The 25,652-nt window shown below is 40.9% G+C and overlaps 1 protein-coding gene across 2 annotated transcripts in view; it reads left to right on the top strand.

Annotated features, from left to right (window-relative positions):
* The window catches only part of LOC106003381 (ribonuclease K3), a 33,299-nt gene extending 19,742 nt beyond the window's left edge, over positions 1-13,557 (top strand). Inside the window, exons 1-3 of one of the 2 annotated variants that reach the window (XM_013050467.2) lie at positions 11,960-12,109; positions 12,195-12,309; positions 12,678-13,557. In XM_013050467.2, coding sequence (XP_012905921.1) covers positions 12,683-13,138 — 456 coding nt within the window. In that variant the 5' untranslated portion in view covers positions 11,960-12,109; positions 12,195-12,309; positions 12,678-12,682 and the 3' untranslated portion in view covers positions 13,139-13,557. Of the gene's footprint in view, positions 1-11,959; positions 12,110-12,194; positions 12,310-12,677 lie in introns of those variants that run through there. The other variant, XM_013050468.2, reaches the window with a different exon arrangement.
* The last annotated feature ends 12,095 nt before the right edge of the window (positions 13,558-25,652 follow it).

The raw sequence follows: 25,652 nt of genomic DNA, 5'->3' as shown, positions 1-25,652 counted from the left end.
GAGAAAGGAGCTCCAAGGAGCTGTACAGAATGAGACATTTATAGGCAGGAGGAAGCAGGAACAGCGATGAACTACTAGGCAAAAGAGCAGATCCAGTTTTGCGAAGTTACTTTCCTTTAGGGAATGGCAGGGATCTATCAGGCAGATTATCTAACTAGTGCTGAACAAGCAGGTCCCAGTTTCTGGGAGAGTCAAACTGGAGTTAAGTCTCAGTTTGGTAATGTGGGGCTTAGCACAAGGAACTCCATTTTGAGTTTTAACATGACTACAGTCACTATGCTATACATCAGATCTCCAGAACTTATTCAGCTGCTAAACTGAAATTTGGCCAACATTTCCCCATTTCTCCTATCTTCCAAGCCCCAAGTAACCACTACTGTACTCTGCTTCTGTGAGTCTGACTATTGTAGATGCCACATATAAGCGAGATCAGACAGTATTTGTCTTTCAGTGTCTGACTTATTTCACTCAACATAATGTCCACCAGGTCCATCGATGTTGTCCAAAATCACAGGATTTCCTTCTCTTTTAAGGCTGAATAACATTCCATTGTGTGTTTATACCTTATTTTCTTTAGCCATTCACCATCACTAACCATCAGGGAAATGCAAATCAAAACTGCAATGAGATATCATCACATATCTGATAAAGGATGGCTATCATTAAAAAAAAAAGATAAGAAGTGGTGTAAGTGTACCATTAAGTGCCTGACAATAAGCTTTTGACTGCCAAGGCATCTTTTTCAAAGACATCCCTCAAATATACACATTGCTGGCTGTCCAGCTAGCTAAGAAGGGATGTCATCCCACCCATGATGCATCCTCTTTGGCTCTGGGTGACCTAGATAACTGAACATTTGTGTGACCCCCCCCCCCACTCTTATGCGTTCATTCCCACTCTTATGTTTTAAATTCACCAATAAAAAGTGAAACCTCAAAATCCTGGGGATCCCACCCTTGACTCCAATAAAGGCAGAGCCCCAAGTCTGTGCACTCTTTCACTACTCAAGACATCACTGCGTGGTTTTGGCTGTGCCATATACCTTCCCGAATATATGAGGCTTATTAGCCTCATTTTTTCAAAACTCCCTGAGGGGTTGCTGAGGTGTATCTTGCAATCAACCTAAGAGCCACAAGGGTCAGTCCAGCCACAAGATCAGCTCTGGATGGGAAAACGTCTGTGGGGCTGATCACAAATAGTGAGGGCAATGTACATGCCGTAGTTGATGGCATCACTCTCCAATACTTCAGGCTAACACAAGACATTGAGGATACTGAGAAAAGAGAACCCTGTTATGCTATTGGTGGGAACGTAAAAATGGTGTAGCCATTATGGAAACCAGTATGGAGAGTCCTCCAAAAATTAAACATAGAAGTACTGCGGCACCTGGGTGGCTCAGTCAGTTTAGTGTCTGTCTCTTGACTTTGGCTCAGGTCATGTTCTCAGGGTGGGGAAATCAAGGTCCATATTGGAAGATCAAGCCCCCTGCTCATTGGGGTATCTCCTTGGGATTCTTTCTCTCTCTCACTCTCTTGCTATGCCCTTTCCCCACCCCAAATAAATATATAAATCTTAAAAAAAAATATTGAACTACCATATATGATCCAGCAATCTTAATTCTAGGTGTTTATACAAAGGAATTGAAATAAAGATCTCATAGAGATATCCACGTCCCTATGTTCATTGAGGCATTGTTCACAGTAGCAAGATAAGGAAATAGCCAAGAAGACCACCAACAGAAAGAAATCTCTCTCTCTTTTTAAAGTTGTATTTATTTAGGTCACCATTACACCCAGGTGGGGCTTGAACTTGCGACCAACAGTCGCATACTCCTCCGACTGAGCCAGTGAGTTGCCCCCAGAAGTGAAGAAATTGTTAAATCTCAGTGGCAGGTTAGTGAAAATAAAGATGTTATTTTTTTCCCCTCCCTGTGAAAATTAATAAAAGGAAACCTGGTTTAGAATGGCAGTGGAGGCCAGCAGGGGGCGCCCTCATGCCCTATCACTCACCAATTACAGATCTAACAGGAAAAGACTACTTTGCAAGGCAAACTACTTTATTAGTCCAGCAGGAAGATAGGCTTCCCGACCCTGCTCTGAACTGTCCAGCCAATTTAGTCCGTCACAACCCAGCCAAAGCAAAGCGACCACACTTCCCACTCTCTATTTATTCCAATAAATATAACAGCCTTCCAAACTTTTTCCTTTCCTCTAGAAAAAAGTGTTCTCTTTGTTCAGGCACTTGCCTAAAGTTTTGCTATAGCTTGCTTGTGCCTGATTGCAGTTCTCTGCTATTCTGAATAAGCCCATTTTTTGCTGGTAAAATTACCTGAAGATTTATTTTTTTGAGGTTAATAACCCCATAGCAGTTCATGACCCTGTCAGTTCCTTCCATGGAGTCCTTGGAAGGCCATGGATTCCAGCTTCAGACACATTAAAACATTATTATAGTCTGCATGAGGACATCTATCTATTATGGTTTTGAGAAACAGTGTACCAAAACACTGAAAAAAATGGAATGATGGGAGGTGCCTGGGTGGATCAGTGGGTTAAACCTATGCCCTCGGCCCAGGTCATGATCTCAGGGTCCTAGGATTGAGCCCTGCCACCAACCTGCCTCTCTGCCTACTTGTAATCTCTCTCTCTCTGTGACAAATAAATAAATAATTGAATGATGGTTAACAAAAGGAAATATCAAGGAATTAATAGAAAGGAGTTAAAGTCAAGGAAAATGCTAAAGAAAGAATAGAAGTAACAAATGATTTTAAATTTAAATTTAAGGGATAATATCTCTTTAGGAACTCAAATTAGAAGCCACAACCCAAGCAGAGTCTGTTACAGAAGCTGGTAGACAGAACTCGAGGAAGGAGGTCAGCTCAACAGCTCTCAGAAACAAGGGTTAACTGACATACCTGGGCTACTTGGTAGTTGATTTCTGAAGAGATAAAGGGATATGTTCATACCAGTCAGTTTGGGGTGCTTCCTGATGACTTCATTTCAGAGAAGCCTTAGAGCTTATGGCTGAGCTCATAGTTGAATTGTTGGATGTCTGCTTAAGGTTTACAATGGTTTGTCTTCCACATCAAAAGTAGAATACCACATTTATTTCAGAAACACTGGGTTTACCAGCTAAAACTGGCAATTACTGGGGTAGATCAACCTTACGATGATATTATAAATAATATAGATCAACATTAACACTTTATTATTTACAAAATTACTTTCACATGCATTGCTTCCTTTGATTCTCAAAATTCCTGGCTGAATTCCTATAATACACTGTAAAATAAGATGCCTTGGACACCTGTGGATCTCTCTCTGAGCTCGCCCCTTCTCATGTCAGCCCTCCTAGCTTCTCTCTGCTGCCTTTCTCTGCACTCACTGGGTCACTGCCTGGTTTAGTTGTTCAGTGGATCCCATGAACTTGTTAGGAAGGGCTGTGGATATAGGGTCACGTGATGGCCATCTTAATTTTTCTCAGAGTCATCTTTCAAGTCCTCCAAACCCAGGTGCCCATAATTCCTGTCTTTATACTCTCCTTCTTTACCCCAAAATACCAGAGGGTATTTGGATTTATGAATTGTGATCTGAGACAACCTGTAGAGAGCAAGATGGAGTCTCTCATGTCAAGCAGTCTCTGTGTCAAGCAGTGGCCTGTGTCAAGCCATGACACAGTAGGTACTGTAGCTAGGAGATATTCCAGGGGACCAGTGTTGCTGACACCCCAGAACTAATAAGGAGCAGAACCAGAAAAGGTTTCCTAGGGCCTGAGACAGATTCAATCCCTTTAGAAAGAGGAGGATTTGGCAACACAATGTCAGACTCTTCAAACCTGAGCCCTTGATGTCTGACGACTTACAAAAGGCAACTGCCCCCGAAGATTCTGCCCATTGATCTCCAAACAGAACCAAGATCCTTCCCCGATGGATCATAGGAAGCAGTGTGGCCAGAGCTGACCAGGACACGACCAAGGCCTTATCTCAACTGTGCGCCCACAGACTAACTTTGAGTTTGGTTTGTTAACTCACTACAGCCTTCTGTTATCTGTTTTCTGCTGTGGTTTGTCTTGTGTCCTGCTCTGTGTGCTGTGTAAGAAGCCAAGTTGAATCACATGGTGAAATGTCATTGAGCTGGAAATCTTGAACCTGCTTTCTAATTGTGAGTTAACTTTACTTTATGGTTAACTAAAGCTTTCATTGTGGAAAGAAAAAACTAATGGGAGGACCTTCATAACGTGGTCATGACATAACCCCCATCCAGTCTATCAGCATATGAGTCCCTGTTATTCAAGGAATGCTTGACCTGAGATGGGTTTTTGTATAGAAACACCAGTGCTTTCAATAAATGCCAGTATTTCTCTATCTAATTTTGATGACATATTTCCCATCCAAGGAGAGAATCAGGAGACTATACACCAGTATGGCATTGTTACTAATATGCTTTGAAGGGAAGTTCTGGGCATAAACAGAACATTCTGACTAAAAAACAGAAAACAACAATTTCCCCCTGTCCACTATGAAAGGTGAAATAAAATAAAGTCATTTATGGGGATTTGGCTTTCTCAGTTGATAAAGCAGGTGACACTGATCCTAGGGTCATGAGTTTGAGCCCCACATTAGGGGTAGAGTTTACTCCAAAACAAAAATTAAGTCCTTATGTCAAGGGGGTTTAAAATGAAACAGGGAGGTCATTAAGGAGGTGGTCCTTATGCATATCTTCCCTGGGTGGAATCATGAATTTTGAACTGGGCCAAACCAAAAAAAGGCTCTAAGATCTCAGGGGGAACACTTACAACTTGCTACAATATCTATTGGACTTTTCATAGTGATTGTCTTAGCAACAAATTATGTTTAGCCAAGATGAGTTTTCTGGCACCAACTCAATCAAAATTCTTTGGAAACCATGTATAAGAGCATTTCCCCTTGGGGCTCCTGGGTGGCTCAGTCTGACAGTCTGTTATGGCTCAGGTCATGATCCCAGGGTCTTGGAATGAACAAATGTCAGGAAACAACAAATGTTGGCAAGGATGCATAGAAAAGGGAACCCTCTTACACTGTTGGTGGGAATGCAAACTGGTGCAGCCACTCTGAAAAACAGTATGGAGGTTCCTCAAGAAGTTAAAATAGAGCTACCTTATGACCCAGCAATTGCACTACTAGGTCTTTGCCCCAAAGACATAAATGTAGTGATTCGAAGGGGCACTTGCACCCCAATATATCTATCAGCAATGTCCATAATAGCTAATCTAGTGAAAGAGTCCAGATGTCCATCAACAGATGAATGGATAAAGAAGATGTGGTATATATACACAATGGAATATTACCCAGTCATCAGAAAAGTTGAAATATTGCCTTTTACCTCAACTTTGTTGGAACTGAAGGGTATCATGTTGAGCAAAATAAGTCAATTGGAGGAAGAAGATTATCATATATTTTCACTTATATGTGGAATATAATAAATAGTGTAGAAGATCATAGCGGAAGTGAGGGAAAACTGAATGGGAAGAAATCAGAAGGGGAGACAAACCATGAGAGACTCTTAATCATAGGAAACAAGGTTTCCTTGAAGGTTGCTGGAAGAAAGGTTGGTGGGGGCATGGGGTAACAGGGTGCTGGGCATTAAGGAGGGTGCGTGGTATGATGAGCACTGGGTGTTATTTGCAACTGATAAATTACCAAACTCTGCTTCTGAAACTAATGATGTCTTATATGTTGGCTAATTGAATTTAAAATTTAAAAATTATTTCTTATGATTTATAGAGTCATCTTTCTCTTTCTGGTACTAAAAGAGAGATATACTTACGATAAATGACCTTTTCCTAAAACAGCTAGTCTTCTGAAGGTCCTAGAAACTTTGCTCCCAAATTCCCTAGAGACTAACAGTATCTCTAACCTCCTCCCAACTAGAAAGTATAAAATGGGCCACTCCTCATGACTCCAGTGCAGTTCTTTCTGCCCATGGGTCCTGTCCTCATACTTTAATGCATGAAAGACGTCTCAAGAATTTGCATGAATTTGTCTTTTTTTTTTTCTCATGAAAAGTTGTCTCAAGAGTTCTTTCTTGGCTGTCATTTCCAAAACCCAACCAATTGCTACATCTCAAGGATTTTAAGAGAAAAAAATTTAGAGTGGATTCATGCCCATTGGGCCCTGGTCTCCAGCTCACTCAAGGATCCAGCTTTTTCCCAAGACTGATCCTTCTTTATTTTTTCATAATGTAGTTACTCAAAGATTCATTCAAAATATCCCTACCCCATTCCTACAGTGATTTAAAATATATTCCCCTTAGGGTAACTAAATAGTGGTAGCTCAATTTGTGGTGATTTGCAACCAAAAGAAATTTTTTTTAAAGATTTTTATTTTTTTGAGAGATAGTGGGGGAGACAGAGAGAACATGAGCAGGGGGAGGAGCAGAGGGAGAGGGAGAAGCAAACTGAGCAGGGAGCCCAATGCAGAACTTGATCCCAGGACATTGGGATCATGACTTGAGCTGAAGACAGATGCTTAACCCACTGAGTCACCCAGGCACTCTCCCATCAGATTCTTACCATCGATGTCCAAACAAGGGGTAGAGTGAAAAGGGCAAAGATGATAATTAATCATGCACAATGCTTAAGAGGTGTGTAAAATATGACTAAGCAGGGAACAAAACAGAATGTGAAGCTAAGTTCATAATACACCTAGTTTAAGTGTAGTGGTGCTTATGCTTTCAAAACAGGCCCAGGAACCAAGTGTCCTGCCTCATTATCAAAATTCAAAATTAGGGATGCCTGGGTAGCTCAGTCAGTTAGATGTCTGCCTTCAGCTCAGTTCAGGATCCCGGGGTCCTGGGATTGAGTCCTGCATCAGGCTCTTTGCTCAGTGTGGAGCCTGCTTCTCCCTCTGTCCCCTCCCCTTGTGCATGCATGCTCTCTCTGACAAATGAATAAATAGAATCTTTTAAAAAAAAAGTTGGACCTTTTGGGGAAAAAATCAAAATTAAACAACAAAAATTCAGCTGAGCAAATTTCAAGATCTAATTCATTTTATTCAATGATTCATGAATGGGGCAGCAGCCCACATAACAGGTAGAAAGGAGCTCAAAAGAGCTATAGGAAAGGGAAGGCTTTTATAGGCAGAGCTATGGGGCAAGGAAATTTTAGCAAAAGAAAAGAAAGGATTGTTTGAGGCAAGGTCAGCTTCCTTTAGGGGGAAGAATGGGGGGCTTCTCATGCCACTGAGCTCCTCTTCCTTTGGGGAATGGAAAGAGCCCATGTGACAGATTATCTCCTTGGTGTGGACCAGAAATTTCCTAACTGACCAGTTGAGATGACATTTCTGGGAAGGTTAAAACCACAGTTTGGTCAGTATGAAGCCCCACCCTGGTGATTTGTCCTAGCAAAAATGACTCTCTCTTGAGCTTGTGGTGCTCTTTGTCACATTCCTAAATTTCCATTCCAGACACAGGAGGACACGTTCTTATTTCCCCCAGTAGTCTTATTGTAGGAAAGTTGTAAGTCCAAGGATAGAAGTCAATTTGGTTACTGAAGGAATTGTAGCCCATTTAGAAGGAAGGAGGGAAAGCCACCGTGTGAATGTGTATTTAGTAAGAGCCATGCTGCCTCAAGGAGCTGCAGTAATGAGCAGAGCACGGGGACAGCAGATCTGAAGGTGTGTGTGTGTGTGTGTGTGTTTAAGATTTTATTTATTTATTTGACAGAGATCACAAGCAGGCCGAGAGGCAGGCAGAGAGAGAGGAGGAAGCAGGCTCCCTGCTGAGCAGAGACCCCCGATGCGGGGCTCGATCCCAGGACCCCGGGATCATGACCTGAGCCGAAGGCAGAGGCTTTAACCCACTGAGCCACCCAGGTGCCCCATGTGTTTGTTTGTTTTTTGAGATTTATTTATTTTTATTTTAGAGAGAGAGCAGAGCAAGAGGGGGAGAGGGAGAGGGAGAGAGAATTCCAAGCAGACTCCCCACTGAGCACTCGATCTCACAACCCTGAGACCGGGGACTTGGCTGAAAGGACGAATGTGTTTGTGGCTTCACCGACTGTGCCATCTAGGACCCTAGATCTGAAGTTTTCAAATTGAATTTACTCTTCAAGTACACTTTTGTATAATCATAATGTAACTTGATAATTGTAATAGAATGCAGTGGGTGCTGGACAAATGAAGGCTGAAACATAGTCCTGTGCCTTAAAGGGGAAAGCTCAGAGGAGAGGATATCTGAGCACAGCCTTGAAAGATGGTTAAGTAACCAAACAGATGAGGTTAGAAAGAGTATTCCAGGGCAAAGAAACAACACCTGTAAAACTGTGAAATTTAAGCTTTAATTTTTCTAAAAGTAAAACATGAGGCTATCATGAAAGATTAAATATAAACTCAGGTCATTGAATAAACTCATAAATAAACCCTACTTATTCAGCTAGTGAATTAATAATAAGGAAAACTGTAACATGGTAAAACAGTTCAAATGTGATCTTGGCTTATAGAAAATTATACTCTTTAAAAATTTTTAAAATTAACATACAATATATTATTTGCTTCAGGGACACAGGCCTGTGAATCATCAGGCTTACACATTTCACAGCACTCACTATAGCACATACCCTCTCCAGTGTCCATAACCCAGCCACCCTATCCTGCCCCCCGTCACCCCCAGAAACCCTGTTTGTTTCCTGAGATTAAGAGTTACACATCAACAGAAAATTATATTCTCTGCTGGACAAAATTCATGTGCAGTGTGGTGAACAGGAACTATCTGGGCACTTATCAGTTTGGACAATTTCATTTGTATCTTGCAAGTCAAGCCAAGGTATACACCTCTGTAGTGTCAGCTCATCCCCTGGAGAAATGCTGAACAACCCCTGACACCCCAGTGAAAGGACACAATATGATCTCTTTGGTCCACTTCCAAGTTGTGGATAGTTTTCTCCTCAGCAGATATGGGAAACTTACAACTTATAGAGTTCCTTATGATGGGCGTGAAAAGAAGGGAGTCATAAGATAGTCTGACCTAGCAACTGGACAAAAAGTAAAAGACATTACATGTCCGAATTGATGAATGGGCTAAGGGTTGGAGGCCATTTTGACAATCAGGTAGCTCTGCAGAAATAAAACTAAACCTCACAAAATAAAACTAAACCTCACAAACCTTACAAAACTAAACGTGGAGCTCATCAGGTAGCATCAGTCTCTGACTCACTGTTCTGACCCTTACCTTGTCAGGTGCCTGACACAGAAAGACCTCAGCAACCAGAGAAAAGGGAGTGTTCTAAGAGGTCTGAATATGGCTGATAATTTTGTTTGGGTAAAGATACTAATCTTCTGTTATTTCAGTGACAAGAATTTGACACTATTCTTTTTCCATTCAGCAAGCATATAAAAGTCTAGAGAAGGAACAGACCAAATAGCAGGCCTTTGACTAATCTCCTTCCAGCCAGGCAGCAGTGTGCAGAAGACACAGACGTATTTCATCAGAGACCCCACAATGAACACATCAAATGCCTTGAATTTGCTTTAGGATTGTAGGGCTGGAACAAGGACTAAGCCAACCACCAGGGTCCATTCCTATCACAGGGTGCTTCTGACAGAGTTCAGGACATGCTACTCCAGAACGTGGAAACTTGGCAAATTCAATCTTTTAAGCTGAAGAAATTTGTGAAAGGACAGAGGTACGAAGGACTTACTGACCTTTGCTGAAGCAGATCATAAAACCTTCCTGGAAGAGGGTTTAGCTCATACACTTTATTCTATCACATCTTTCCACCTTTCATCAAACCTAGCATACAGACACAGGTTTGACCACTTCATTGGGGGCTTCATTACCTTAGGAAGTATCCCCTGTTACTTAAACCTATGTGAAATAAATGTGCATGCTTTTCTCTTGTTAATTTGTTCTTTTGTTATGGGGGCCCAGCTGAGAACTTAGAAGGGTAGAAGGAATGGATATTTTTCCTCCCCTACACTTGTAAGTGTGGCGATAAAGAGAGATAGGGAGGAGAGGTAGACTCTCCCAGTTGTGTCCTCTGCAATCTGTCTTGCACTTTACTTGGGGTAGCAAGACAGTCATTCACCTGCCTGAATTAAGACAAGTAGAAGCTTTGTTTTAGGAATCAGGCAGAAGGCCAGTCTTGAGAACTTGAGCACTGGGTGAAAAATCAGTGTCAGCTAAGAAAAATGGTTCTCCACTAGGAATGGGTATGAGATTCACTGTGGAGCTCATCAAACACAGACATGCAAAGAGTCTGTTTCAGGAGACCTGGAATCTAGTCTTTCTTTTCTTTCTTTCTTTTTTTAAAGATTTTTAAATTTTTATTTCTTTGACACACAGAGAGAGATCACAAGTAGGCAGAGAGAGGGAAGCAGGCTCCCTGCTGAGCAGAGCTCCAGATTTGGGGCTCAATTCCAGGACCCCAGATCATGACTTGAGCTGAAGGCAGAGGCTTAACCTCCTGAGCCACCCAGGCGCCCTGAATTTAGGCTTTCTTAAAAGTCTTAGGCGCTTCTGATGAGGGGGTCAGGGTTGGGAACTCCTGACCAGGCACAGGGGTAATCTGATACTGTTTTCCTCTTCTAGTAGGCTCAGGGTGCTGTCAAGTTGTGGGACTGCAGAGGGAAGTGGGGTGTGTGTGGCTGTAGAAAAGGGTGGATGAGGGCTAGGCAAAGAGACAGTTTGTTTTGTTTTAATTAAGTACGCTTAATTCTTCAGAACGGTTTTAGGTTTGCAGAAAATTTGGGGAGAAAGCATAGAAAATTCTCATATGTTTCTCCTTTCCCCTCTCTCCTATCCACGCAGCCTACAGTTTTCCTGTTGATAACTTCTTGCTTTAGTGTGGTCCTTTTCCTATAATTGATGAGCCAATATTGATTATGATTAACTAAAGTCCGCAATTTAATTAGGATCAATTCTTTGCATTATATAGTTCTAGGGGTTTTGATAATGCATATCACTATAAGAGAGGAAACTGTTTTCCTCAGGTCTCTTATGGTTTCTGGCTGGGTCTGAAAATTGAACTGACAGAAATGAATAGGAGAAAAGCATACACATTTGATAAATTTTTACATGTTCATTCTCTTCACAAGAGAATGAAGACCTGAAGAAGTGCCAGAGTAGGAAGCATTTGTGCCTTTTAGACAAAGAACACGTACATTTGTGAAGAATTCACAAGATAAAGGGGTTTGGTCTATGGGTAGTAAATGGTGAAGAAGTAACTAGAAAGAAAAGAACTCATTTAACAAGGTTTGTTTGCAGATTCCTGTGGTACCACCTCTGACTGGTAAGAGTTTGTCTCCAGGAAAAAAAAAAAAATTATTTCCTGCCTTTAGGCAAAAAAGGGACAAACTTTTCTGCATTTACTGATTCTTAACTGTCTTCAGTGCAAAATAATTTTTATGTTGAAGAACCATAGTTTGGAATGACATAGTCTGCTTTCCTTCAGCATGGACAAGGACTAGTTCCTCATTTTTTTACATTTTCTTAAACTTCTTTACATTTTCTTAAACTTCCTTCATCAGAGTTTTGCAGTGTTCTCCATATTGATCTTATTCAAAGTTGCAGGTTGTCAGCCCATGCTCTGTCCTTAGCAAGCCTTCTACTCCCTCATCAGCTCCCTCTTTGAGATGCCCTTACCATTCTCTTCACCTAACTTCTAATTAATCCTCAAAACTCAGTTCAGTGTTGTGGCCTTATCTCTACCAGGTCCTCATAGCCCCTTAGCATCTCCTCCACCACAGCTGAAAGAGCTATTTATAGTTATTGTATACAATGTATTTGTCTATTTATCTGATAATATCTTTCATTGGATCATGAGCTTCTGAATCTGAGTAGCCCAGTATCTGGCCCAGTAAAATTGCATGTAAATTAATTCATTCAAATTTGTTGTTGGAACTCAAATCATTAACAGATAAATGGCAATCACCATATCAAATTTTCATGGTGTGTTTTCTCTTAAAGAACTGAAACCATAAAGCTTCAAAACACTAAAGCTTAGATCAGGAAGGAAGCTCTCCACCCATATCAGGAAGTCAGTACTTCCTCAAAACTTCTTTGAGGAAGTTATCACTTCTCCTTTGTTCCTTTAAGGAGGCTTGGTCTTCCTGCATCTGAAGGGATACTGGCTTTAAACAGTGAGTTGGAGGGTGTGGGTCTCATCCGCTCTGTGCACAAGAAGGGCATCTTCCAAGCCCTAGGTTTCCCTTTCCTCTTTCCTAGGGCTCAGAACCCTTCCACGCTTGCATACCTGGCAGAGGAATAGCAGACAAAAGTCTCTGGGCCTGGGAATAATCACGGCCTCTGTCCTCAGCCAGAGCCCCAACAAAGAGACCAGGTAAGAGAAGAAGCCTGGGGGCTGGGGAGAGTAGAGCCGTGACAATGGCCAGAAGGTCCAGGTCACATAGATGGAGGAGATATATTCCAGGAGGGAGGAGGGAATAAACAAGTTTCTCTTTGCATAAGCCCAGGACAAAGAGAAGAATGGGATTTGCCAGTCAGAGAAAAGGTCATCTTAACTCACATTCCTCCTCCCTGGGCTTCAGGTCCTTCTTAGAATTGTTAAGACTCACATCAGAAAGAAGATGGTTTAAACAACAAGAAAGGGACCAATGAAATCTTAAAAGGCATGGTTATAAATGATCATTTTGCTCTTATGACCTCTACTATTATCATTCTCTCACTTTTTTCCCTCTTCCTACACAGAAGAGATGATGCTGGATCTTCTGGGACCCTTTCCTCTCCTCCTGTTGCTGCTGGGATCATGGGGGCCAGTGCATCCACTTGGTGCTTGGGCTCAACCCCCAACCAGGGCTCAATGGTTTGCCATTCAGCATATAAGTACAGGTCCTGTCCAATGCAACATGGCAATGCGTCGTGTCAATAATTATAATCAGCGCTGTAAGCCTCAAAACACCTTTCTGCATGACACCTTCCAGAACGTGGCTGCTACCTGTCTTTTGCCCAACAGGACCTGCAAGAATGGCCAGAATAACTGCCACCAGAGTGCAAATCGTATTGGCATGACTTACTGCAGTCACACTGGAGGGACATATCCCAACTGCCGCTATAGTACTACTCCCCAGAACCAGTTCTACACTGTTGCCTGTAACCCCCCTCAGCTGGGCGACCCTCCCTATCCTCTAGTTCCTGTGCACTTAGATTAAGACTGAGATTTCCAGGGGTACTTGGGTGGCTCAGTCCTTAGGCATCTGCCTTTGGTTCAGGTCATGGTCCCATAAATAAATAAACATCTTAAAAAAAAATGCCAGGGTTTCCAAGGTTCCCATTACTTCCTCTCTCCCTTGGTACTTGTTCTTTTATGGTCTCTTCTGCTTTTCTTTTCCTTTGTTGATTTCCATGGTTCCCATAGAAGAAAGAAGAAGGGGACTGGGAGAATTAGAGGACCAAGATTCAAGACCAGAATTGAGACAAAAATAAACAGGATTCTTTTCCACTTTGGAGCTCTGTGTGTTTTGAAGGAAGGGAATAGGGAAGAGGGCCCCCTATTTTTAATCTTGGAACTTCTGCCAAGCTTTGTTGCATTGTGTTCTCAGCAATAAAATCACTTTCTGTTGCATTGTAATGACCTTGATGTGTGTGTTTGGGATCCCTTTCACAAATTGTCAGCCTGGGGCCATCATGATTGCATTTACCAGCATTCTCAGGAGAACTATTTGGGCCCAGGTGCCCTTTGAGGTTATTCAGCAACCCAAGGCTTCTGCCACTTCCCTCACCCCTGTGTCTTTTGGACTTTGGAGGAGGAAAGTTCATCATCCCTTCAAACTCTGTTCAAGGCTTTTACGTATTTCCCTAGAAGCCATGGTCTATGTTTGCTTGATAGTACTTCACACACAGGTTTTAACCCTGAGAACTGATGTATCATGCATCTCTACTATTGGTTTCCCTATTTCATCAGATAATGTTTTATTTTTTAAAAGATTTATTTATTTATTTATCTGATAGAGAGAGACACACACAGTGAGAGAGAGAACACAAGCAGGGGGAGTGGGAGTGGGAGAAGCAGGCTTCCTGCCAAGCAGGGAACCTGATGCGGGGCTTGATCCCAGAACCCTGGGATCATGACCCAAGCTGAAGGCAGAAGCTCAATGACTGAGCCACCTAGGTGCCCCCAGATAACGTTTTAAATATAAGTACTAGTAGGGATAATGATCCACTGTAGCCTTGGAGTCACTTCTCCCATGATCTATTGGAATGCATAGTGATAAAGCATAGATCAAGGAAAAAAAAAAGCATTGGGGAACTAAAAACATTCTTGTCTTACCTAAATACTGAAATATTACAGAAATAATGCTGTTTTGGAACAGTTAGTGGATTTAGACACTGAAGGACAGGGAATAAGTTTGGCTGAGGTGCATGTGACTGTCTCAGTGGGTTAAGCTGTTAAGCCTCTGCTCTTGGCTTGTGTCATTGCTGAGGGAGCAGAAGTCTAGTTAAGGACAAAGCACAAGCTGACACCCTGCAAACTCCCTACCTCCCCACTCCTGGTGGGATATGAGTGATATTCTTCCAGGAAGCACCCAATATCTCCTTAATGTTAATGCCTTGTTAGAGGGAAAAACTTTACTTGACAATATCAGGGCCTCTGGTATCCTTTGAGTCTTCTTTAACATTTCAAAATCCTTTTTGAAATCTCCCTTTTCCTTACCTCCCCCAACTCCCAAGTATATAATCAGCGATCCCTCACAACCCTGGTGCAGCAACTTTTTCTGTGCACAATTTCTGTCCCCATGCTTTAATAAAACCATCATTTTGCACCAAAGACATCTCAAGAATTCTTTCTTGGCCATTGGCTCTGGACTCACCCCACCAAACCTCACCTATATTCCAAAACCCCATCATCTGGCATCCAGACTTGGGGGTTTGAATCTGCTCATCTGGATCTGAGCTTGAGTGCAAACTTGGTGAAAACCTTCTCTTCCCTTCCTTTACTCTCCCTTCAGGGGCTCTCTGGCTTTACTGGAAAATTTTCATGTCAATTGCTCAGGCAGTAAACCTTTAGCCCCTGGCTACTCTATGGGGAGGAGAAAGCCTCTCTTTTGTCTGCAAGTTAGACCCGTGGCCGGGATGGTAATAAGACCTAGAAACTTGATGCCCTCTCTTTATTCCTGTCCTTAAACAAAGCTGTGTTGGGCATGGGACAGCCACCTAAGTCACCAGGGACGGCTGCCAATTTTAAGACTCCCATGTGAGGTTTCCTCCTGATTCATCTAATGTGATTCCTTCCACATCCCTGGTCACTTCTCGCTGGGGGAACTCCACAGGGAGCTGCCCCAAACCAGTATCCAATGGAATTAAAACCCAAATGGGGACCATTTCCTAGGGTAGTTGGCTATATGGATTACATGTGTTGGAATGTCACTTAGGCCACAGTGGATTTCTATCTTTCCTCTTTTCCATCAATGTCCTCTACTAAATACTCAAGTTACAAAATTGGGTAATTTCCCCTTGTAAAACTTTTCTAGTGTTCTCCATGAATTAAAAATGGCAGGGCAATAAAGCAGCTTTGAGGCATAGGATGGCACAGTATTTTGGTTTATTCACCAGGCAAGCATCTGTAGCCTGGGACATCATGGGGAAGGGAAGGGGGCCAGTATCTTTCCCCGGGGACTTTTAGGGCAGGAATGCCTTCCTTATAAGGCAGAATGTGATCAATAGCAATCTTTTGTTTGAGAGATGCCTCCAGTCTCTTTTGACACACAGAGCCTCTGACATATCCTGTTGTGGGATGCCACCCAGGAGTCGGGGGTGGAGGATGGGGGTAGGGGTGGGATTTTGGACCTTCTCTACTTTTTCAGGAGTGTGGACTCTGTGGGCTTCTTCTTCACTCCCCAAAGACTCTCCTTTCATGTCTTCTTAACCCACTGAAAACAATTTGGAATGCAAAATTTAGGAAAGGACTGATCTTCTGTACACTGCATGGCTACAGTGGGATCTATCAATTAGATCTCTTCTGCAGAAAACAAGGCAAATAGACAGAGGCACCCTAGGTCTATCCAGGCTTTCAGGCCTCTAAATCAGGACCCAGACCTAAAGGCTCTTGCAGAATGTATTTGGCTAGTAAAATCCTTCCTGAAAAATTGGATAATTTTCTAAACAGGCCTCCTCCAAGTAAATCTAGGTTGCTGGAGGAAACACAGTCTTTCCCAGAGAAAGGGAATTCTTGACTCTCTTTATCTCTCACTGTCCCTCCTAATAAATGTGGGGGCTTCTCCCTCATTCATTCATTTCCCAGGTTAATGGGAAGCCATTAACTGGAGCCAACTGTGGTTAGTCTACCTCCTGATGGGGATTTTAAGGAATATTATCAATCAGCTGCTGAAACTCTGTTTTGAGGAAATTCCTAGTCTTCTCTGGCCCAACATGGACTGCCTATTTCCCCCCTGGTGGGAAAACATGGCGTTTGCTCCAGCGTTGGAGCTGCTGAGCTCTAGAACTGGGAACCTTTTCTCTGCCTTCTGGCAGCACTTTGCCTCTCTGCCTCTCTGTCCCCCTCCTCCTGTTTCTGCAATATCTTGGGTACAGCCTGCATAGCTTGTTCCTATACTATCCTTGGTGCCTCCTGCACCATTGGCTCCCCCTTCCCCCCCTCACTATCAAGGGGTAAAGAAGAGCACACCCTGAACCTAACACCACCCACTACAGATTTCTCCACCAGTATCTCCACTAAAAATGGACAGTGGGGGGGCGCCTGGGTGGCTCAGTGGGTTAAGCCACTGCCTTCGGCTCAGGTCATGATCTCAGGGTCCTGGGATCGAGTCCCGCATTGGGTTCTCTGCTCGGCAGGGAGCCTGCTTCCCTCTCTCTCTCTCTCTGGCTGTCTCTCCATCTACTTGTGATTTCTCTCTGTCAAATAAATAAATAAAATCTTTAAAAAAAATTGACAGTGGGGAGCAAGTAGACTTTTAAAAGAGGATCCAGGTGGAAAATAATTCAGTATTAAAACTAATTTATTTAAGTTTTTTGGTAATTAAGATAGACATGTCTTTAAAGTTATCAACATTAAGTGTGAAACTTTTATTCTAGCAAGGTTTACTAAAGGTCAAATAAGCTCATGTTATCTCTGTTGTAATTTCTTATTAAAAAAATGACCTAAAATGATGGTTAATTTTGTCTGTCTCATGAAAGTTCTCATGGTAATCGTTAAGAAAGATTTCAAAGTCTTTGATAATCTGAAACTTTAAACTTTTGCTTGGATGGTAAATGGGATTAAATTCATTGGACATCTAGGTCTTTTCCAAATAGGATAAAGTGTTAAAGCATTAAGTACAGAATGTAGGTTTGTGCTTTTGACTACTTGTTTCAAAAAACCCCGACAAAACCAAACAAAAAACTAAGGATATTTGAGTCTATTGGTAAACATGCTTTGTGCTTAACTGATTCACAAATTTGCCATCTAAAAAGTTTTGGTGTAACAGTTCACAATTAGTTTACTTCTTAGTTTTCACTAGAGACAAAGGTGTCTAAGAGTGCAAAATTCTGCTAAATGTAATTAAGACTGATGGAAATAACATGAAACAACTCTGTATGTAGAAAAGCAGGAGACATGTAAGAAAGATATAAGGAATGGGAATGTATTTTTGTCAAAGGTAAAAGAAGGTGCTTCTGTCCTAAATAAGATGGTTGTTTGAAGAGAAATGGATTGAGACAAAATATGAATGCAAAAGAAAGTTGTGGAAGGCTTGTGAAGGAAAATCTTTGGAAAGGAATGTTAGGTGTGGTCATAATAAACTAAGATTAAAATAAAGGTATTTAAAAGTACAGTGGTATAAGATTGAAACTGTCTCTCTGTTCAAAAGATAAAGTTTTCTGCTTATTTATATCATAATGTTCAATTAGGCAATGTACAGTACATCATTAGTTTCAGATGTAATGTTCAACGATTCTTTAGTTGTGTATAACACCCAGTTCTCATCACAACACATGCCCTCCTTAATACCCATCACCCATTACCCATCTGCTTACTGCCTTCCTTTCTGTAACCCTCAGTTTGTTTCCCAGAGTCCAGACTCTCTTCATGGTTTGTCTCCCTCTCTGATTTCTTCCCATTCAATTTTCTCTCCCTTCCCCTATGGTCCTCTGCACTATTCCTTATGTTCCATATATGAGTGAAACCATGTGATAATTATCTTTCTCTGCTTGACTTATTTCACTTAACATAATCCCCTCCAGTTCCATCCATGTTGATGCAGATGATAAGTATTCATCCTTTCTGATGGCTGAGTACTATTCCATTGCATATATGAACCACATCTTCTTTATCTATTCATCCTTTGAAGGACATCTTAGATCTTTCCACAGTTTGGCTATTGTGGATATTGCTAATAGATAATTGGGGTGCACATGCCCCTTCTTTTCACTATATCTATATCATTGGGGTAAATACGTAGTAGTGCAATTGCTGGGTCATAGGTAGCTCTATTTTTAACATATCGAGGAACCTCCGTACTCTTTTCCAGAGTGGCTGTACCAGCTTGCACTCCCACCAACAGTGTAAGAGAGTTCCCCTTTCTTCACTTCCTTGCCAACATTTGTTGTTTCCTGTTTTGTTAACTTTTGCCATTCTAACTGGTGTAAGGTCATATCTCATTGTGGTTTTGATTTTTATTTCTCTGATGGTTAGTGATGTTGAACATTTTTTCATGTGTCCGTTAGCCATTTGTATGTCTTCTTTGGAGAATTGTCTGTTCATGTCTTCTGCCCATTTCTTTTCTTTCTTTCCTTTTTCTCTTTTTTAGATTTTATTTATTTATTTGACAGAGAGAGAGAGAGAGATACTGTGTGTGTGTGTGTGTGTGTGTGTGTGTGTGTACAAGCAGGGGGAGCTGCAGGCAGAGAGAGAAGCAGACTCCCCACTGAGGAGGGAGCCTGATGTGGGGCTCGATCCCAGGATCCTGGGATCACCACCTGAGCTGAAGGCAGCCACCTAACCAACAGTGCCACCCAGGTACCCCCTCTGCTTATTTCTTCACTGGATTACTTGTTTTTTGGGCGTTGAATTTCAGAAATTCCTTATAGATCTTGGATACCAGCCTTTTATCTGTAATGTAATTTGTAAATACCTTCTCCCATTCTGTGGGTTACCTCTTAGTTTTGTTGACTATTTCATCTTCTGTGCAAAAGCATTTTATCTTGGTAAAATCCCAAAAGTTCATTTTTGCTTTGGTTTCTCTTGCCCTTGGAGACATGTCTTGAAAGAAGAGTAGAGACCAGTGTTGAATTGTACTGCCTAGTTTCTCCTCTGGGATTTTGATAGGTTCCTGTTTCACATTTAGGTTTTTCATCCATTTTGAGTCTATTTCTGTGTATGGAGTAAGAGAATGATCCAGTTTCATTCTTCTGCATATGGCTGTCCAGTTTTCCCAGCACCATTTATTGAAGAGACTTTTTTCCATTAGCTAGTCTTTCCTGCTTTGTCAAAGATTATTTGATCATAGAATTGAGGGTCTATTTCTGGGGTCTCTATTCTGTTCCACTGATCTATATGTCTGTTTTTGTGCCAATACCATGTTGTCTTGATAAGCACAAGCTTTGTAACATAGCTTGAAGTGAGGCAATATAATGCCCCCAGCTTTGGTTTTCTTTTTAATATTCCCCTGGCGATTGGGGGTCTCTTCTGGTTCATAAAAATTTCAGGATTGTTTAATTCCAGCTCTGTGAAAAATGTCGATGGTACTTTGATAGGGATTGCATTGAAAGTGTAGATTGTTCTGGGCAGCAAAAACCTTTTCCTAATGTTTATTCTTTCAATCCATGAGCATGGAATGTTTTCCCATCTCTTTGTGTCTTCTTCAATTTCTTTCATAAGTGTTTTATAGGTTCTAGAGTATAGATTCTTTACTTTTTTAGTTAGGGTTATTCCTAGGTATCTGATGGTTTTTGTTGTTATTGTAAATGGATTTGATTCCTCAATTTCTTTTTCTTCAGTTGCATTCTTAGTGTATAGAAATGCAGCTGATTTTGTATCCCTGCATGTTGCTGAACTGCTATATGAGTTCTATTTGGGAGTGGAGTCTTTTGGGGTTTCCACATAAAGTATCATGTCATCTGCAAAGAGAGAGAGTTTGACTTCTTCTTTGCCAACTGGAATGCTTTTATTTCTTTTTGTTTTCTGATTGCTGAGTCTAGGACTTCTAGGACTATGTTGAACAAATGTGGTGAGAGTGGGCATCCCTGTCATGTTCCTGACTTTAGGGGAAAAGCTCTGTTTTTCCCCATTGAGAATGATATTTGCTATGGATTTTTCATAGATGTCTTTTCTGATATTGAGGTATATTCCCTCTATCCCTATACTTTGAAGAGCTTTAATCAGGGAGGGATGTTGTATTTTGTCAAATGCTTTTTCTGCATCAATTGAGAGAATTATAAGGTTCTTTTCTCTTGTTAATGTGATCTATCATGTTGACTGATTTGTGAATGTTGAATCACCCTTGCTTCCCAGGAATAAATCCCACCTGGTCATGGTGAATAATCCTTTTAATGTACTGTTGGATCCTATTGGCTGGGATCTTGTTGAGTATTTTGTTCATCAGGATTATTGGTCTGTAATTCTCCTTTATGATGAGGTCTTTGTCTGGTTTTGGGATCAGGGTAATACTGGCCTCTTATAACAAGTTTGGAAGTTTTCTTTCTATTTCTATCTTTTGAAACAACTTCAGTAGACTAGGTTTTATTCCTTCTTTAAATGTTTGGTAGAATTCCCCTGGGAAGCTGTCTGCCCCTGGACTCTTGATTTTTGGGAGGTTTTGATTATTGCTTCAATTTCTCTGCTGGTTATTGGTCTGTTCAGATTGTCTATTTTTTCCTGTTTCAGTCTTGGCAGTTTATAGGTTTTCAGGAAAGCATCCATTTCTTCCAGATTGCCTGGTTTGTTGGCATATAGCTGTCAGTAATAATGTCTAGCAGTTGTCTCTATTTCCTTGGTATAGTCATGATATCTCCTCATTCATGATTTTATTAATTTGAATTCTTTCTCTTTTCTTTTGGATAAGGCTGGCCAGAGATTTATCAATCTTATTAATTCTCTCAAAGAACTAGCTTCTAGTTTCGTTCATCTGTTCTCCTAGTCTTCTAGTTTCTATTTCATTGATTTGTGCTCTAATCTTCATTTTCTCCTGCTTGGCTTAGGCTTTATTTGATGATCTTTCTCCAAGTCCTTTAGAGTAAAATTAGCTTGTGCATTTGGGATTTTTCTAAAATTTTGAGAGAGGTTTGGATGGTTATGTACTTCCTTCTTAAGACAACCTTTGCAGTACCCCACAGGTTTTTGAACTGATGTGTTTTCATTTTCATTGGTTTGCATGATTGTTTAAGTTCTACTTTAATTTCCTGGTTGATCTATTAATTCTTTAGCAGGATGCTCTTTAACCTCCAAGTTTTTGAGTTCCTTCCAAATTTCTTGGGGTGAGTTCCCATTTTAAGCATTGTAGTCTGAAAATATCCAGGGAATAATCTCAGTCTTTTGGTGTTGGTTAAGACCTGATTTGTGACTCAGTATGTGGTCTATTCTGGAGAAAGTTTCATGTGCACTCAAGAAGAATGAGTATTACATTGTTTTAGGATTGAATGTTCTGTGTATATCTGTGAAGTCACATATTCTTTCAATTTCTGCTGGTCCCGGAAGTCCTTTATCTCACCATCTGTTCTGAATAATAGCTTTGCTGGATAAAGTATTTCTGGCTGCATGTTCTTTTCATTTAGTACACTGAATTTATCTTGCCAGCTCTTTCTGGCTTGCCAGGTTTCTGTGAATAGGTCTGATATTATTCTTATGTTCCTCCCTCTATATGTAAGGAAACTCCACTCCCTGGCTACTCTTAGGATGTTTCTATGTTTCTATTTTTATTGATTTTGGGAGGGGTTCTCTCTGCCTCTTGGATATGAATTCTTGTTTCCATCCCCAGATTAGGGAAGTTCTCAGCTATCACTTGCTGAAATATATCTTCTAGCCCTCTCTCTCGCTCTCTCCACCCCTCGGGGATTCCAGTAATTCTGACATTGGAATGTTTCATGGCATCATTAATCTCTCCAAGCCTTTTTTTCATGGACTACTAGTTATGTATCTTTGTTTTCCTCAGCTTCCTTTCCTTTCAATCAGCTTTTCTTTGAGATCACTAATTTGTTCTTCTACCTCATTTACCCTGGTTGTTAGAGTATTCAATTTAGACTGCATCTCATTCATAACATTTTAAAATTTGGCCTGATTGGATCTCATTTCTGCCCTTAAAGAATCTATATTATCACTAATGCTTTTTTCAAGCCTAGCTATTGAATTTATGATTGCTATCCTGAATTCTATCTCTGACATTTTACTTATATCCACATTGATTAGCTCTGTGGCAGAGAACACTATTTCACTTTTTATTGTATGTGAGTTCCTCCTTCTTGGCATTTTTTCCATAGAATGATGGGTGGGCAAATGAACAGAGTCCAAAATGTCAACTAGGACCCAGACAATGCACTCTGGCAAAATACAGAGTGGTAGGAAGCCACTACAGAAAAACAGAGCCAAATGAATTGTAAGAATAAAATTTAAAAATTAAGAAAAAGGGGAGAGGTGAAGAGGGACTGTAATCCCACAGTGTGGATAAGGCAGGTCATTCTACTTGTTCCTGGCAAATATTGGGACCTGCCATGCATACAAGGTGCCTATCCTACAGGAAACATCAACTTTCTTTAGCACAGCATATGTCACAATCTCCATAACCTGACTTCTGCCCACCTGTCTAGCCTTGTTTCCTATCACTCACATCACCTGTTCTCTTCATATCAATCATACCTAGCCACTGACAGTTCCAGGAACATACCATACACATTCCAACCACTGAAACTTCATTCTTGCTTGTTGTTGCTTGGTGAGAGTCTGTCCAGCCTTTACATCCCAGGGTCAGTTCAGACCATCAAGAAGCTTCTAGATTCCAGCTCCTGGTGATTCCTCCCTCCTAATCCCTTCATACCACACTTTTGGTACTTAGCATGCCCTACTTTATATGGTTACATTTTTTTCTCATTTTCATTCATTTGTTCAAGCATTCACTTATGTGAATAAGTACAAATACACAACATTTGTAGAATGTCTACTGTGTGTAAATGCTATGGTAAGCAATGATATAAGGATGAAAAAGCCAATATCCAAGCACTCAAAGGGATCAAGTTTTCTAGAATAGTTGCTTCTAACCTGAGGACTTCAAGAAGTTTGTGAACCCACTGAAATTGTTTGAATACATCTTGTTGTTTCCATTTTTAGACAGCAGGTCAATAGTTTTTTATCAAATTATCACAGAATTGTATGGCCTTTGGTTTAGTGGCTAAAATATAAACAGCACACATATGCACATAACTACCAAAAATACCATTAAAACTAGTTAGAACTCATTTACTAACTACAACTACTGGACTCAAAGTAATTGATATTAAAGTAGCAATAGACTGGCAAAATTTCATATTTTAGTGTCCACATTGTATAACCCATATCAGAGGAGTCAGCATTATCCAAAACAAAGATATTATTCAACTGTCTTATTCAAAGACAGACATTTCCAGAAGATACTAAAGAATCAAAATTATACCTACTCTATAAATACTCCTACATTGATTTCCAAGTAAACATAACACATTAGTTTATATCCATACTCCTAGTGGTGAGTGGGTGTGAAAGGATATAGGGAGAGAGAACTTGCTATGCTATCTTTGCTCTTTATTCCATATTGAGAAATTTTCTATGCTATCTGCTTCTGTGAACTTTCTGCACTTTATAATTATTTTAAGATTTTTTTAAAGCTCAGAACGCTGAGATCAAGACCTGAAGTGAGATCAAGAGTCAGATACTTAACTGACTGAGCCACCCAAATGCCCCTGCATTTTATAATTCTTGAATCCTTCCCCTCAATTCTTGAAGAATCCTGGTTTTACCAGCTAGTAGAATGTCCTGGCCAACCTTTGGACTGAACTCAAACTTGTCTGTGCCCCCATGTGCAGTAAGCCAATGTGTGGACACTGGTTTGAAAGCAAAGAAAGTTTTTCTTATTATCAGAAGGGTGGCTGAACAAGAAGGCAGGGTATCATTCCCAAAGTTCCTTTGCCCTGTTGAGATTAGGAACAGCTTGGGGAAGTTTGGGAAGGAGGTGAACACAAGAGAGGAAGGGGAGGGCTTTTTTGAAACCTTGAGGGAACTGAGGGGGAACTTGAAACAGTTTGGAGGTAGCATTCTGCTAGAAAATGAGGTGGCATTTGGGACTTGACGCATCAGGTAGTTTTAAGACAAAAGTTATCATCTGTTTCCCATCAGATTCTTAACATCAATGTACAAACAAGGGGTAGAGTCAAAAGGGCAAAGATAATGATTAATCATGCACAGGGTTTAAGAAGTGCATGAAATGTAATTTAAACAGGGATCAAAACAGAATGTGAAGGTAAGTCCATAATATGATGAGTTTAAGTATAGTGCTGCTTTATGTTTTCAAAACAAGTCCAGGAACCAAGTGCCTGGTCTTATCATCAAAATGCAAAATTAAACAATAAAAATTCAGCTGAGCAAATTTCCAGGTCTAATTTGCTTTATTCAGTGATTCATGAATGGGGCAGCATTCCACCTAACAGGCAGAAAGGAGCTCAGAGGAGATTTACAAAAAGGCAGGGCTGTGGGGCAAGGAAATTTTAGCAAAATAAAAGAAAGGATTATTTGAGATGAGGTCACTTTTCTTTAGGGGGAAGAACAGAGGGTGCTTATCAAGCCACTGAGCTCCTCTTCCTTTGGGGAATGGAAAGAGCCCATGTGGGAGATTATCTCCTTGGTGTGGATGAGAAATTTCCTGACTTACCACCAGTTGAGATGACATTTCTGGGGAGGTTGAAAGCATAGTTTGATCCGTATGAAGCCCCAGCCTGGTGACCTGTCCTAGCAAAAATGACTCTCTCTTGAGCTTGTGGTGCTCTTTGTCACATTCCTAAATTTCCATTCCAGACACAGGAGGACACATTCTTATTTCCCCCAGTAGTCTTATTGTAGGAAAGCTGTAGGTCTAAGGATAGAAGGAATTCTAGCCCATTTAGAAGGAAGGAGGGAAAGCCACTGTGTGAACGTGTATTTAGTAAGAGCCATGCTGCCTCAAGGAGCTGTAGTAAAGAGCAAAGCACGGGGACAGCAGACCTGAAGGTTCTTTTTTTTTTTTCTTAAAGATTTATTTATTTTTATTTTAGAGAGAGAGCAGAGCAAGAGGGGGAGAGGGAGAGGGAGAGAGAATTCCAAGCAGACTCCCCACTGAGCACTCGATCTCACAACCCTGAGACCGGGGACTTGGCTGAAAGGACGAATGTGTTTGTGGCTTCACCGACTGTGCCACCTAGGACCCTAGATCTGAAGTTTTCAAATTGAATTTACTCTTCAAGTACACTTTTGTATAATCATAATGTAACTTAATAATTGTAATAGAATGCAGTGGGTGCTGGACAAATGAAGGCTGAAACATAGTCCTGTGCCTTAAAGGGGAAAGCTCAGAGGAGAGGATATCTGAGCACAGCCTTGAAAGATGGTTAAGTAACCAAACAGATGAGGTTAGAAAGAGTATTCCAGGGCAAAGAAACAACACCTGTAAAACTGTGAAATTTAAGCTTTAATTTTTTCTAAAAGTAAAACATGAGGCTATCATGAAAGTTTAAAAA

The sequence above is a fragment of the Mustela putorius genome, unplaced genomic scaffold, assembly GCF_011764305.1.
Source record: "Mustela putorius furo isolate JIRA1106 unplaced genomic scaffold, ASM1176430v1.1 tig00003896_pilon_pilon_pilon, whole genome shotgun sequence".
Classification (NCBI taxonomy): Eukaryota; Metazoa; Chordata; class Mammalia; order Carnivora; family Mustelidae; genus Mustela; species Mustela putorius.
Note: the sequence above shows the minus strand (reverse complement) of the source record. Positions and strands in the feature narration are given on the sequence as shown.